Source organism: Xyrauchen texanus, chromosome 4, assembly GCF_025860055.1.
Source record: "Xyrauchen texanus isolate HMW12.3.18 chromosome 4, RBS_HiC_50CHRs, whole genome shotgun sequence".
NCBI classification, from domain to species: domain Eukaryota; kingdom Metazoa; phylum Chordata; class Actinopteri; order Cypriniformes; family Catostomidae; genus Xyrauchen; species Xyrauchen texanus.
This window is the reverse complement of record NC_068279.1, coordinates 22,013,433-22,029,459: the sequence shown is the minus strand read 5'-3', so window position 1 is coordinate 22,029,459 and position 16,027 is coordinate 22,013,433. Positions and strand designations below refer to the sequence as shown.

At 38.4% G+C, this 16,027-nt stretch overlaps 1 protein-coding gene across 1 annotated transcript; it reads left to right on the top strand.

Moving 5' to 3' along the window:
* On the top strand, positions 1 to 12,526 carry LOC127642019 (protein phosphatase Slingshot homolog 1-like). Its single transcript, XM_052124770.1, has 15 exons — positions 1 to 382; positions 1,743 to 1,780; positions 1,888 to 1,988; positions 2,127 to 2,191; positions 3,876 to 3,997; positions 4,125 to 4,193; positions 4,763 to 4,828; positions 4,971 to 5,165; positions 5,314 to 5,407; positions 5,528 to 5,656; positions 6,287 to 6,333; positions 6,444 to 6,590; positions 6,795 to 6,995; positions 7,507 to 8,113; positions 8,274 to 12,526. The coding sequence occupies exons 1-15, from the start codon at positions 311 to 313 to the stop codon at positions 9,243 to 9,245; spliced, it is 2,925 nt and encodes a 974-aa protein (XP_051980730.1). The 5' UTR covers positions 1 to 310; the 3' UTR covers positions 9,246 to 12,526.
* Positions 12,527 to 16,027: the final 3,501 nt, after the last annotated feature.

Below are 16,027 nucleotides of genomic sequence, written 5' to 3'. Positions count from 1 at the left end.
CAATCAGAGAACTACACCAACCATGGACGGCGGTCCATCATGTATGGCCACTAAATGAACGGTTCTGCTGGGGAGCACCCGTTAATTACTGGCATCGTTCGCGTGGATGACCATTTTCAGAATCGCTGAGTTGGATGACAAAGCCGATGATGGGTTCATCGCTCCGGTGAAGCGGGCGCTAAATAGATTAAATGCGCCTCTGGATTTATTAACCCCGTCACTGGCGGCGGGTGCTAAACAGGATATCTCGGCGTCTCCTCCTTGGTCACCCCAGCACATGTGAGGTTTCCCTGGAAGCTTTGCCTAAGCCATGGCTCTGGTGACTCTGCAGCGCTCCCCTACACCCAGCGCCGCATCCTCAGCCAGCACCAACGCGGGGGAGGTGAGTGGAGGCTGACGGGGGAGGAAAATGCCGGGGATGCATGTGTAAATAAGGCTTAAAGAGCTACTGTTAAGCAGGCCTGTTGCTCATGCAGCATTCCTCCAGCCCATCACCTTTCTAATCATGTGCAAATGTGATAATAACAGTCATTTACCACAAAAAGTCGCCGAGTTTAACCTGCTGTGTAGATGAGCGCGTGGTGAAGTATTGAAATTTGTAAGGTTGTTTTCAGCCAGTGTACGTGAGTGCGCGCGTGATGATGATGATTGGGATTAAATTGATTTGCCTAAAACAAAGCAGAGTCTGATTGTATTATGGTTATATCGTTTATGTCAAAATATATGTTCTTTCTAAAGTGTCACCTCACTTGCTGTAGTCTTAAGGGGCGTTCACACCGAACGTGTTTTGCATCCCCCGCTCTGCTTTTCAATTGTTTTCAGTGTAAACATGCGACATACATACGTTTTTGAGCCGTATAACCGCTGTTTTTTTGTTTTTTTTATCTCTATCAGCGTCTCGAGTAGGAACGCCGCGTTTTTTAGACTCCGTGTTTAGTTAAAAGAACGTCAGCCGTTAAAACGCGTCACGAGGCACATGCGTTCTGTTCTATTCATTTCGCCACGTCTAGAATTTTTTATTTATTTTTTAGCACCAGAACGCTTTCTGTTTGAACGGCCCGGAAATTAAAGTACACTGATGGCGATACACTAACTGCTGCTTTGTAATGTCTAATGCATGAAGCAAAATGTCGTGAAATATTTTTAGACATATCACGTATATGCTTTATAGTAGTTTACAATAGGATTAAATATTTGATACAAGTTCTGACCAATTGAGCATTGGCAGCTCTGTCAATACAGTACATTCACTGCCGCTGCAATGATGTCATAGTATAGATACTCTGCCTGGTGACCAATCATGTGGCCCAGCATTTTGTCACGTCTTCCCACCATATTGGGTATTCACGCTGATCTGAGACAGCCCTCAAGCTAGATATTGTAGTAGAAGGCCACATTAATGCCCATCCCTGAGGCTTTCAATTTTCTATGTATCCCACCCCAGGTGTTTTTTTTTTGTTTTTTTTTTTTTGCTTATGAGTAAAATGGCTCTACATACTACTAAAAATCTCAAGCTTACTGCCAAACCAAGGATGGAACCTAATACTTAAAATGTATCCACTATTTTGAATTTGGGGTGAACATCTATGGTGTATATGGTCCTGAATGAAAAATTCTGTAGTGGTTTTGTGTTTGACTGTAAACCAAGAGAGATACGATTTTTTGCAAAGTCATTTCACAAACCACGTTTTCTACCAAGGCGCTTTTTTTTTAATTCTTGCATGCTATTTTTATTTGTAAAGGATGTAGGCAGTGACGATGATCGAAAAGCAATTCTGAGGTCAGTAATATTTCCTTATTTTATTTAATCCATTCATTCTTTTTTAACTTTGATAATTCATCTAACTTTTTGAGTATGTTCATAATTGTGTGTATGGCCTGTTTCAGCTTGAGTGAAAGTTTCTTCATGGTAAAGGGGGCAGCTTTGTTTTTACAGCAAGGCAGCAGTCCACAAGGGCCCAGGACACCCACCCATCACAAAAACGCAGGTAAACCACCAGTGTACAGGTGAACGTAATGGATTTCCGTTACAGTGTGATGTCATTGTTGAAGAAGCTAGTGCTTTATTGTCCATAACAAAGTAACATTGATTTTTTTCTGTTTATCATTGTTTTTGGGGGTTAAAGGGGATCTACCACAGCACCTACAAGTAATGATAAACACCCTTCGCTCTGAGGACAAAATCAAATTGGTAAGTGACAAACTTACTAAGTGATTAATTTTTCAGAGTACAGTGTTAGTAAATCTACTTTAAAGTAGAGGTCGACGGATAGTGGATTTTGCAGATACCGATAACTAAGCTGGTGGAAAAGGTGGATAACCGATTAATCGGCCAATAGCTTTAAAATCGGTTTATTGGAAGGATAAAAAAAATTAATCTTACCCTTTCCTTACTGTGACAGGGGCAGATATACTGGCAACAACAGGTCGAAATTAATAAAGTTCCAGATGCAGTTTAATGTCCAACCAAAATACCAATAATAACAAAAATAAAATAAGATTTGGTGCATAAAGTGAGACTTTTAACTATGAACAATCAGCAATACACCAGGGACTCTTTTTTTTTTTTTTTTCTTCCCTTTTCTCCCCAATTTGGAATGCCCCATTTCCAATGCGTTCTAGGTCCTCATGGTGGTGAATCTCAGTTGTGCTCCGCGTCTAAGACAGTCAATCCGTGCATTTTATCACATGGCTTGTTGAGCGCATTACCGTGGAGTCTTCATGCGTGTGGAGGGTTCACGCAATTCTCTGCTTTAGCAATGTTAGCATCCTCACAACTTTGTCCACAACCATACAGTTCTTCAATGCAGCAAGTTAGTTATAATCAAATTGATTGTCAATTCACCTACTTTTACATTAAAATATTGATTTAATGTACCATAACGATATGTTATGATAATGTGTATTTGTTTTAAATCAGCTTAAGTGCTCAGCTCTGTGCATAGCATAGTCACGTGGTACAACCAACTCCATGCGGAGTCAGTGATTGTTTTTATTTCACCACTAGAGGCACTGTTTCTCTCATCATTCACTCACTCTCATGCCATCCCAGATATGCTTGACTTACTTTCTTCATCAGAACACAAAGATTTTTAGAAGAACGTTTCAGCTCTGTTGGTCCTCGCAATGCAACTGAAAGGGTGCCAAAAATGTTAAGCTCCAAAAAGCACATAAAGTCAACATAAAAGTAATCCATACAACTCCAGTGGTTAACTCCTTATCTCCTGAAGCGATATAATGTCCCACTTCTTGTACCAAGGTATGGGTAAGAAACAGATCAATATTTAAGTCTGTTTTTACTATGCAATCTCCTCCCTGTCCAGTAGGTGGTGATATGGATGAAGAATGTGAATCACCAAAAACAAAAAAAAAGAAGAATGTAATAGTAAGTGAATGTGGAGAAAAAAAGGTGGAGGTGTTTTTTTTATCACTTTTATCTATCACATTACTTCAGAAGACATGGAATAAACCTCTGGAGTCTTATGGATTACTTTTATGCTGTGTTTATGTGCATTTTGGAGCTTAAAATGTTGGCATCTCTTCACTTGCATTTTATGGAATTACAGAGCTGAAATATTCTTTTAAAAATCTATTTAATTTAAGTTGTATTCTGTTGAAGAAATAAAGTCATATACATCTGGGATGTCAAGAGGGTGAGTAAATGATGAGAGAATTTAAATTTGAGATAAACCAATCCTTCATCATAGCACCCTCAAGCGTGAGAAACTTTTCAGCAACTATCAGCATTGATTTTTTTGCAGATAACCGATTGTTCCAAAAATCAACTATTAGCACCTATATATTGGTAAAACTGATATATCGGTCAACCTCTACTTCAAAGTACATTCACCCATTTACGCTATCTCCATCAACAGGCTGTTAGGTTAGAAAGTGGGTGGATGGATCATGTGCGGTACATGGTGGTTGTCTACACAAATGGACATGAAGACACTGAAGAGAACTTACTGCTGGGGATGGATTTCACAGAAAAGGACAGGTAGGGGCACGGGCGGGTAGAGCAAACCAACTGCCATACCGACAAAACTAAATGCATTCTCTGTAGACTTCTGCATTGTTTATGTCACATTTATTAGAAGACACATATGTATGTTTGTTTGTCATAGTAAAAGCAGCACTTTTGGGATGACCCTTCCGCTGTGGAGCGACACCAAGATCCACTTGGATGGAGATGGGTAAATATTCTGCTTCACTTCCTATAGAGCAAAGGTCAAAGCCTATTTTAAGCTAGGCCTTAAAATATTGGCCTGAACATTTCAGGCCCAGTTATTTGCCCAGTCAAGTATTGAGTTTAAAATGTATGTTTGCTCTAATTATTTATAACACCTGCTGAATTTTTCCCAAAAATCTACCTTCCTTTCTTTCTCATGTCCACTGCCGATAAAAATGTTGTTTGCCACATTCTCAAATGTATGGTTATTACTACATCTGAAATGACAAAGAACATCCATTAAAATCAATCACAAATTCCTTTATGTTCTGTGTACAGAGAATGACCTCTGCAGGTTCAGTATGGAATAATATGTTTATGGTCACTGTGCATGTGACCTGGGGGCTTTTGGCAGACTTTAAAGTCACACTGTGCAGAGAGAATTTTCCACTGGCTTGTGGTGTGAAATTGCTCCATTGACAAGTCCAGGAAAGCAGCATTGTCCTGCTGCACGTATCATCCTATGCATTTAATCTCCAAAAATTGCAAGACATCATAATTTGCATTCCTCAAATTTTTTATCTTTTCTCTCAGAGGTTTCAGTGTGAGCACAGCAGGAAGGCTGCATGTCTTTAAGCCTGTGTCAGTCCAGGCCATGTGGTATGTTGGCTCAGTGTTTTATTCGTTGCTTGATTTACAGAGGAAAGAAAATGTTGGATTTAAAATTTAAATATGCTAAACAATTACATAACTCACACACACATTGTTGGAATCAAATGTAAGAGCCTCGATTTTATTACAGGTCTGCCCTCCAGGTATTGCACAAAGCATGTGAGGTGTCCCGCAGGTACAACTATTTCCCAGGGGGAATGGCCCTCACCTGGGCTGGCTATTATGAGAGCTGCATCTCCTCAGAGCAGAGCTGTATCAATGAGTGGAATGCCATGACAGATCTGGAGACCACCCGGCCTGACTCCCCAGTCATGTTTTCTGATCAGTAAGTTATGTATCACTGAATAGTCTAAAGCAGAAATCTTTGTACTCCAGCAATTGATTGATGAACTGATTACAGAATATATAAGTGAGTAAAAGATGATATAACAAGATATAACAAGACAAACATATTTGTTTTGTGTCATACACAGGCCAACTGAGAGAGAGAGAAAAGAGTGTATGATCAAAGCCAAACTCCGAAACATAATGATGTTTCAGGACCTGGAAAATATTACTTCCAAGGAGGTATGTGTGATGAGGGTGTGATGACATGGATTAAAAATGAACCATCTGAACCTTAATTGAATGGCAGTGGCAGGCAGGGAACATTAAATTGAATCAGAACTCATTCCTTTACTTTTGTAGATCCGAAATGAACTGGAACAGCACATGAGCTGCAACTTGAGGGAGTATAAAGAGTTTATTGACAATGAGATACTGCTTATCTTGGGCCAGATGGACAAGGCTACACTCATATTTGACCACCTGTACCTGGTAAAGCTTCCTCCTCCAAGCTTTCTCTTCCACCACATGCTTGAGTGATTCTTGTTGATCTGTATGACGGTATCTGATAATAGTTGTGGATGTTCCTATTTATCCTTGATAGTTAAAGGAATTATTCACCCAAAAATGAAAATTCTCTCATCATTTAGTCACCCTCATGCCATTCCGGATGTGCATGAACACAAACAAAGGTTTTTAGAAGAGTGTCTCTAAATATCCACCTTTACTTTTACATCTGGAAGTTAAATTTAAAGTGGAGATTTAGACTAATAGACTCACCCACACCTATTATATTGCTTCTGAAGATTTGGATTTAAACACTGTAGTCATATGGATTACTTTTGTTTCCTTTATGTGATTTTTGGAGCTACAGTACAAAGGTCTGATCACCATTCACTTGCATTGTATGGACCTACAGAGTTGAGATATTTTTCTAAAAATCTTTGCTTGTGTTCTGCCGAAGATTGAAAGTCATACACATCTGGGATGAGTAAATGATAAGATAATTTTCATTTTTGGGTGAACTATCCCTTTAAAAGACTGCTTAGGTTTATGACCAAAATATATTGTTATTGACAGCAGCTTAAATATTCGGTAGCCAAATAAGTCCCTTCATTTCAGGGCTCAGAATGGAACGCATCCAGTTTGGAAGAGCTCCAAGACTCTGGGTCAGTGAAGAGATTTATGATATTGTTTCAAGCGAGGACTGTGTTAAGATTAAACTTGTGTTTAACCATGATCAGCAATAAACTATCTGACATCAATTTATTTTATGCAGGGTTGGGTATATCCTCAATGTCACAAGAGAGATTGACAACTTTTTCCCAAGTACCTTTTGTTATTATAACATCTGTGATTATGATGATGAGACAACAGACCTGCTGGCCCACTGGAATGAAACCTACAACTTCATAGTTAAAGCCAAGTGAGTTACTTTCATGTTTAAAAAGATATTGGAAAAATGTATCTCTGTTCCTGTCATCTTCTGTCTCTCTTAAACCTTTGTACTGTATAAACGGTCATATTTGAGTTTGCTAGCTTTTGCTACCCTTATTATACAAAAAATAATATATGTAATTTGTGACAAAAATGTTTATGAATTGGATGCTCTTTATTTCTTTTTGTATAGGAAAAACAACTCTAAATGCCTAGTACATTGCAAGATGGGACTGAGTCGCTCAGCATCCACTGTCATTGCTTATGCTATGAAGGAGTATGGATGGTCGCTTGAGAAGGCACACAATTTTGTCAAACAGAAGAGGAGTATAGCACAACCCAATCCATCTTTCATGCGACAACTGGCCGAGTATGAGGGGATTTTAGATGCCAGGTGGGAAAAGCCAAGATAAAGAGAAACATTTAATTTTTGAAATCATAAACTTTTTTTTAGCATTTACGTTTATTCATTCAGCAGACGCTTTTATCCAAAGCAACAGGTTTTTCAATACTTAAATTTGTAGGCAATTTGATAGTCATTGGAATGTGAATAGTAAGAGAATATAAATAATGGGCAACCCTACTGAAAAGACCAGCTTTTGACCAGCATGATGGTTTTTGGTTTGCTGGTTAGTGCTGGTTTGGTGTTGATCTAACTGATGAAGATAGACAATCAACTTGATCTTTCTGGAGAAGCTGATTGATCAACAAAGACTTGCTAGTTAAACAGCTTAGCAGTGACTCCAGCGCAAAAGCATCCAAAACAAAGTATGCTGGTGACTTTTGTAACACACAATAAAAAAAATCTAATCGTTGCTTTGTATTTGTTTTGTGAGTTTTCTTTGATAAGGTGAAAAAAAATCAATCAGTGATGTGACTGCTACATCTGCTTTCTGTCATTGCAGCAAGCAGCAACACAATAAACTCTGGCAACCGGATGGTGATGAGTATTCATTGGAGTGTCTCCAGGCCTCAGCTGGAAGTGGTGAGCTGCACCCTGATCAGGAGGTGGCAGCTTGGGGCCGCGGAGGAGCAAGTTCTTCCCTCTGTTGTGGAGATGAGCCAACAGACCATCTCAATTACAACTACTACTTCCGCCGGCTTTCTGACACCGCTCTGGACAGTGAACCCTCCACACCAGTTCGAGGTCCTCCACTTTTAGGCATGGAGCGAGTCTTCATTGAGATTGATGACGTTGAGAGGGATGCATTGTTGGATGATGAGGGTTTCCCCACAGCTCACTTGGCCGTTCCTGGGGAGGGAACAGCAGCACAGACCTGCAGCCGGATGGAGCCTTTGGAGGACATGCGTTTGCGGCTGGAGTTTAGCACAGTGGAGGAGGAGGATGAAGAAGAAGCACAAAAAGAGGAAGCAGAGATGGCAGCCTTAGCTCGCGGCGAGGAGACACCGAGGGAAGACGAGAGCCTGGCTAACTTGAACCGATTTAACAACGAGAACGCCAACAACAGCAACAGGCTGGCTGGGAAACGCAGCTGCCCTTCCGGCTTTGACGTGAGTATGACGTCTTAGCTGTAGCGGCAGCTCTCCTGGCTTGTATGCAAGCTTATAGCTGTGAATCCATCCTAAACCCTTTTCTTTAAAGCATCGCGTACTCTTACACCTTTTAAAAAACCTAACCATTCTCCCTGCCTGTGTGTATTCATCGGTTTAGGACAGTGCTAGCATTGGAAACCCCTTCAAAGTGAAGCCCTCATATCAGTCGTGCCGAGACTGCCTGCGCCTGCCCAGTGGCCGCCGCTGCGAACGTCGCACCCATCGCCTTAACCTGCCACGTCACACTGGCCTGCCCAGTATCTCCATCCAGGCCTCTGGAGGAAACCAATTCAGTACAATTGCCATCAATAAGGTGCCTCCCCCTGCCCCTCGCCATCACATGTGCAGCGGACACTGCCAGTGCACATGTTACTCCGGTGCTTCTGAAGTGGTGAGCTTGGACGCTTACTGCAAGCAACTGGCTTTGCCCAAGAGGTGCAAAGATCTTCCTCAGGATTTGCAATATTCCTTGGAGACTGAGGACATGGATGAGAGGCACAGAATGGAGGGGGAAGAGGAGGGCAGCAAGGGAAGCTCCAGAAGTCCTACTACAGAGCTAACTCTCCTAAAGCTCAGTCTGGGTGGGGAGAGGCCTATTGCCGAGCTCAGCCAGTGTACCTACCTGAAGACACAGATCCCTCAGTCAGAACATATGGACTTGAGTGTAGAGGACACTGCCACAGAGCACATGGAAGTGGATGAGGGGACCGTCCCCATGGACTCTGCCTCTGCTAAATGCCCAGCACCACAGCAAACTTTCACACCATGCTCCTCACCGCAGAGCTTTGCTCTGACGCGCAGCTCCAGCAGCAAAAGTCTGCAGAGCATGCAGGGAGGGCAACCAGGCATAGTAGGTCAGCGAGCCAAAGAGATTGAGAGCCGTATGCGGCTTGCAGGTCTAACCATACCCTCCCAGCTCAAACGGTCAAATTCACTGGCTAAGCTCGGTGATTTGGCCATCTCCACAGAGGACCTCACACTTTCTGCCACAGTCTCCATTGACTACAATGAGCAAGACCCTGCTCTTGGCATGCAGTCATCTTGCTCTCCCAAGCTCTCTTTAACTGTGTTGCAAAGTTTAAAAAGCTGACTTCTCAAAGATGTCAGAACTGCTTTCTCAGTGAATGGTACAGCTCCAAAACAAACCGACAAATTCCTACAGCCACTGAGAGCTACGATGGAGGCCGTTGCTGCAAGAAACCTCATGAAAACAATCAGGCCAGAGTTGGACCTCCTTCCAACTGCCCATAACTGCACTGCATTCCTCACGTGTTTGTCTGTGGTTTAACTTAGATATATATTAAAGAAGCATGCTCTGGCTTGGATCTTCATTATCGGCTTTGTTGATAACGCTTTGCTTTTTCTTGCTAAATAAAGCGTTACCTATTAAGGTTTAAAATACTTGTGAACCATCTGTAGGTGTTTTAATCCAGACCTAACAAAACCGGTATATAGGCTGAGTGCCTCTATTGGCTATGATTTTCCTACAATCCCTAAACTATTTGTTTAGGGCTGAAATATTCATTTGATCTTGATAATTAAATCTTACTATTTTAAGATACTTAAAAGGAATATTCCAGGTTCAATACAAGTTATGCTCAATCAATTGCATTTCTGCCATCATTTTGTTTACCACAAAATTTCAAATTGACAGAAAAATGTATTTCGACTTGTCCCTCCTTGTCTTTATAAAAGCAAAAATCTGGGTTACAGTGAGGCACTTGCAATGGATGTGAATGGGTTCAATCCGTAAACACAAAAATATCCATATTTTGTAATTCAAAATTACAGCCACAAGACAAACAATATGAGTGTTAACATGATTTTTTGTGATAAAATCTCGCTTATCTCTTTTGTGTAAATTATATCCAGTTTTACAGCTTTGTTGCTGTGACAATGTCATGAACACTGAAACCCTAAAATAACTGCAAAAATGACAATATAAACAACTTTACATCTCAAATAATACATTAGTTTTAAGAGAAGAATTACTGTTAATGCTTTTATAAAATTATAAGCTTTGCATGTCTGCCTTTTAAACCCTCCAAAAATTGGCCCCATTTACTTCCATTGTAAGTGCCTCACTGTAACCTCATGTTTTGCTTTTTAAAGAATAATTTTTGTGCTAGTCAACATTATGCCATAAACGTTGTTGAATTAGGTTAAGCTGTATTGAGCATATAATATTCCTTAAATTGTATTTTAAACCCATTTTTGTCACAATGGTTAGTATTATTACCAACAAAAATTTACCATCAAATCTAATTGTGCTGTTGCAGAGGAACCATCATGCAATTGAAAAGATGAGACAAATTTAATTGGTTCACATAATAGTTACAATCCATTGGATACAAATATGAAAAAGCTGAACATTATGGCCAGGTGTTGTGAAATGGAGAAATAAACAGACCACTTGCAATTTTCTAATGATCATAGAAATTTCCAAATCATCCAATCAAATTACTGGTTGGTCAAATTCGAGTGGTAGACAAGTATTTATTGGTGATTAAAAACTGAACCAGATTAGATGTAGACACTTACACATATTCAAGACAAGATTTTAGCTATAGCTAAATTAATTTAATAAAACAAGGCGATGAATGACATTTTAACCCAAAGCTTATGCCTTACAAACAGATATTCATACCTATTCTGCTATAAAAAATTAAACACTGTAGTCATTAATATTTTAGTGGCAACATTGTTAATGTCAGCGTTTTGTCTTCAACAGCAATCATCAAACCTTTTTGAGGAACTTAAACCTTAGATTTCATAAACAAATTCAGTCTATAAATAATTCTAAATTTCAGTCTAAATTCATGAAAATGTCTATCGAAGCCACTGTGTTACTCCACCCTGATATTTACTTGAATCGTTTGTTGTTTTTTAAATTCAACCTATGCCATTTGCTAAAATGACAACATCAACAAAGCCACGTAATCAGTCTTATTTCCAGAGAAAACTGAAACATGGATGTTGTCGGCTATTTGTATTAGAATGTTAAATTTCGCTTCTCATCTGGTGTTTTTCAGATTAACTAGATCTGAAATGTACTACTACAGTACAGCTCTCTTGTAATTTAGCTTAAGCTGTTTATTGTACAAATTGTAGCCTGTGATGTGCAAAAAGGCTTTAGCAGCAACTCAGAAGTACAATACAGTCTTCAAGTTAACCAGAAGATGTTGAAATGTGTCATTATAATCCTTAATAAGGTTGTTTTAAAGTGTCTCATATGAAACAACATCATGGCATCTGATAATGACAGTCATGTACATTCAGTGTTAACAGGTTCAAGCATTACATTTTATTATGAAATTGTGGTTATAGGGACTCGCTTGAGATGTCAATTTACTACAATTATGCGTTTGATATGTGTACCAGAACACACAAAGTTTGATCTGTGCTCTGAGGTAGAAACAAGTGCATAAGTATTGTTTGAACTTGACCTTATTTCAGAATGTTTTGATAATTAATTTTATTGTTTTTTTATGTTGTTTACTATGGTTATTTTTTAACATTTAAAATATGCAAAGTGGCCTGTGCAATAAGTGTAAGGAAGAATTTGAAGAGGATCTTTTTTTATTTACCGAGTAGTGTGAAAAATCTTTTAAATTCCATTTAGGAAAAAGAAGATGAGAGGTGAGAGAAGAGCACTGAGTGAAATTCGAGTGCAAGCTTTTTAGTATAGTCCACACGGGCTCAATCACTACTGAATGGAAACTATGTACTGACTTTTGGAACTTAATATTGGCTTTGGGTTTGCTTTTGTTTTGTTGTTCTTTTTTCCTATTTTATTGTTGTATGGTTGTGATAAATTTGAGTATTTCTTTATATCAAATATTTTATAATAGCCAAAATGATGGCCTCCCAAAGAGAGTAAAGTTGTATTCTTGCTTTCTGCTCATGGCTTGTCATACCTCCTCCCAGCTGCTGCTGATGGAAGTACTAGACATTTTTGTTTGTTTAAACATGTAAGTGCCTTACCTGTTGCCATTTGCAATCAGTTGTCTAACCGTTCTTTGGTAAAACGGCTCTTTGATTTTTCTTCACCCGGTAATGGTCTTTTTAGAGCAAAGTTTATTTTGAACAAATACATATTTGTGGCTCATTAAAGTCTGTTTGTCTCTTCATTTTGATATGTCATTTCATTTTTTAGCATATGAGATTTTCCATTGTTGGGCATGTTTGAATGCACTTAGCTTACAATAAAAATCACTGGAATAAATGGAATATTGTCTTTATCCCTAACTAAACAGCTCTTCTAAAGTGACTTGGAACATACATCATGTGTTAATTTTTTGACCATTTTAAGTTGTGCTGCACTTTGTTTTATAATAATGTCATGTACAGAAGATTATATAAATAAATTGTTTATTGTCTGCATCAGAAATGGACCCGCTTTCTATTTATTTATAGCACTGAGTGCCCTTACGTAAGAAATTAGAGAGAACTGTGTTAACAATGACTAAAATAAGTGAATACATATAATAAATTAGTAATTTACTTCCTTGAGGCATATATCCTTAACAGAAATGAACATTTTCTACAAAATGAGGCTAAAGTAAGTGATGTAAATTAAATTTGCCTGAACTGCTGCACAGAAGGAACATTTATTTAATAAGGCAAATTTGATTCTGACATCACAAGACCAAGGAAGGTATTAAAGCAGTGACGCCCAGACAGTGAGCCTGGAGTCAATTAAACAGACAGAAATGTTCCATCTTTACTGTTTTAGTGCAAACCAAAAGTATGTGCATCATTGGTGAAGACAATATTTTTCTTTTTCTGTAGGAATACATTAACATGGTAAGACTGACAGCTGCTCTTTTCTTGCATATGTTACATCTAAACTTTCATCATTGTATTGTTAGTCGCTGTATATAGAAAGCATCGTCTAAGGACATAAATGTAAATGCATTTGTGAATTAGTTTTTGTCTGTTTTACAACCAAGAAAAATGTAAATGTTGAGTGATTTATGTTGTGAACTGACAATATGACTTTCATATTATTCATTATTTCATATCTATGTGTCTGTATTCACTGACTCCTAAAAATGTTGAACTGCATATTGTTCAGCTTGATTTGCATAGATAATAAGGTGGGTGGTTACTGATAATAGTTATTTGAATAACAGTTGAGCCATTCTATCTAACACCATCTAAGTGTCTTAAAGCTCTCTAGAATAGGTCCATGTGATGTTACTGCATGTTTGTAGGATAAAGTCCATTATCTGACAACAAGTCGACAAACCAGTTAACTTGGCTATCCCAAGAAGTCATTTAAGTCTATATTTGGGACTTTTGACATGAGTTCCTTTTGGAGACATCATTTATTTCTCCATCTTTACGAGAAAGTCACTTTGAGTAAAGATGGATAAAGAAAGCCAGCAAATTATATCAAACTATTAAAAACATTCTTATTTGATTATGTAGAAATGTGTCTGTGCTCTATGCACTTGATCTTGAAATTTAGCCATAAGTAAATTATTTCACAAAATGATGAGAGAGGGAAAAGGAGGTAAACAGCGAAAGAGAGAAAGACTTTATGGATGGTCTGTCCCAGCTGCTGGGGATATTGCATGCTGAAGCCATCATCCTCAAAATAACCTATTAGATTTACTGCACAATGCCTGAGCAATGACATAACCCTAATATAGGTTTGCCATTCACCAAGTAGTTCAGCAGACTGAGCTTGTACCTCTACAGCTGACATTCTCAGACTAGCTAACAGAGACAGAAGTCAACAGACGAGTAATAAACCCTTAAATTATCCTAATGGAGTAAATTAACAGAGGTTCGGGAGGAGCATGTTCATTTTAATCTGACAAATCACAGCCAATGAGCAGGAGTATATAAGCCGCTGCTTGCCTGTTTCCTGTGACAACTCTCCTGACGTCCCACCTCCACCCCATCTCCACCTATTTTCTAGATTCATTTTCTAAATAAGTAAAGTCCAGGGGGGTAATCAGGACTCGAGTCAAGTCTCAAGCTCTGAGCCCTCCAGTATACGGACAGCAAGCCAAAAACGTTTACTGATTTAACACAAGATTACATTAACATACGAACTACTGAATCAGACTGAAAGGCACATGTTGCCACATAATGCCTAAACAAATCCATATTCATGAGCTCTGAATGTACCTCAAAATATGCTAATGATTCGCCTACCTTTTTATACATGATGGTAGTCTATGTCATAGTCTGCATTATATGACATTTTATGAAATCTATCATTTAGCTCTTCAGTAGTGCATATACCAATCAGCAACAACATTAAAACCACCTGCCTAATATTGTGTAGGTCCCCCTCATGCTGCCAAAACAGTGCCAACCTACTATACTTCTCACCACAGTTGTAAAGAGTTACTGTAGACTTTGTCAGTTTGAACCAGTCTGGCCATTCTCTGTTGACCTCTCTCATCAACAAGGCATTTTTATCCACACAACTGCTGCTCACTGGATGTTTTTTCATTTTTGGCACCATTCGGAGTAAATTCTAGAGACTATTGTGCGTGCAAATCCCAGGAGATCAGCAGTTACAGAAATACTTAAACCAGCCCATCTGGCACCAACAATCATACCATGCTCCAAATCACTGAGATCAAATTATTCCCTATTCTGATGGTTGGTGTGAATATTAAATTCAATTCCTGACCCATATCTGCATGATTTTATGCACTGCAATGCTGCTACACGATTGGTTGGTTAGATAATCGCATGGATGATTGGTGGGGACCTACAAATATTAGGCAGGTGATTTTAATGTTGTGGCTGATCGGTCTATATGAGCACTTAAGGTTTAATAAAAATGAAATGAGCACGTATAAGCTCAATTTTTGCTTTCAGCTTAAGTTTTGGTGACAGCATGGGCAAGAGTACAAATTCCAGGACTACAGAACCTGCCTACACCTTATCTTGTGTTTATATTGGGAGGCTATTTTAAACTATTCTTCTAACGAGACACATTGTGACACTAGTCAGCTGGGCATTATGTGTCGCTTCTAACTCTCAGATCACTCAGGCTGGGCAATCCAGAATGCCACTGATAAACCCATGACTCTTACATTCAGAGTCCAAATGACCCAGACTACAGATTCTTTAATGGAGTATTTCACACAAAGATGAAAATTCTTTAATTATTTACTCACCCTAATGTGGCTCAAAACCTGTATGACTATCTTTTTCCCATGGAACACAAAAAAGTTAACTTTTAAAAAGCCTTCCCAGGGATTATTTGTCATACAATTAAAGGGAATAGTGACTCTGGTCAGTCAAGCTAAAAAAAAGGACAAAATATCAACATAATATTAAAGTAAAATGAATGAAATTTAAGTCTTTACTCACACTCAAATCAGATAAGTTAATAATTATTAATAATAAAGCACTGAAATCAAATATGACAGCAAAGGCGATAACATCAAACCTCACTAGTTTTCAGCGCATCTCGTGACCAAACATTATGGTCAAGTCATAAGAACCAATAACCAATGATTGACAAACTGACATATATGATTTCAGCACTTTATGAATGACTTGTTGATTTGATTTGAGAGTGAATAATGACTTATATTTCATTCAATTCATCACAAAAAGTAATCGTTTCGCTTAAGAAGACTTGGAATATGGGCTAATACATATCAATTATTTTTACTGTGGTTTTATGGTGGTGGTTGTTTATTTTGATCACAATTCATTTTCATTATATGGCAAATAAAAAATTGACGAAGACCTTTTGTGTTCAATTGAAGGAAGGAAATCATATGAGTTTGGAGCAACTTTAGTAAAAAATGACAATTTTAATTTTTAGGTGAACTATTTATTTAAATATTTAGTATATCAAGATTAAAAAAATTATAATAAATAAAATCAAAC

Coding starts and splice junctions, on each gene's coding strand:
- LOC127642019 (XM_052124770.1), top strand. CDS start 311: ATGGCTCTGGTGACTCTGCAGCGCTCCCCTACACCCAGCGCCGCATCC. Junction 4,194..4,762: donor ATCCACTTGGATGGAGATGG/GTAAATATTCTG, acceptor CTTTTCTCTCAG/AGGTTTCAGTGTGAGCACAG. Junction 6,591..6,794: donor AACTTCATAGTTAAAGCCAA/GTGAGTTACTTT, acceptor CTTTTTGTATAG/GAAAAACAACTCTAAATGCC.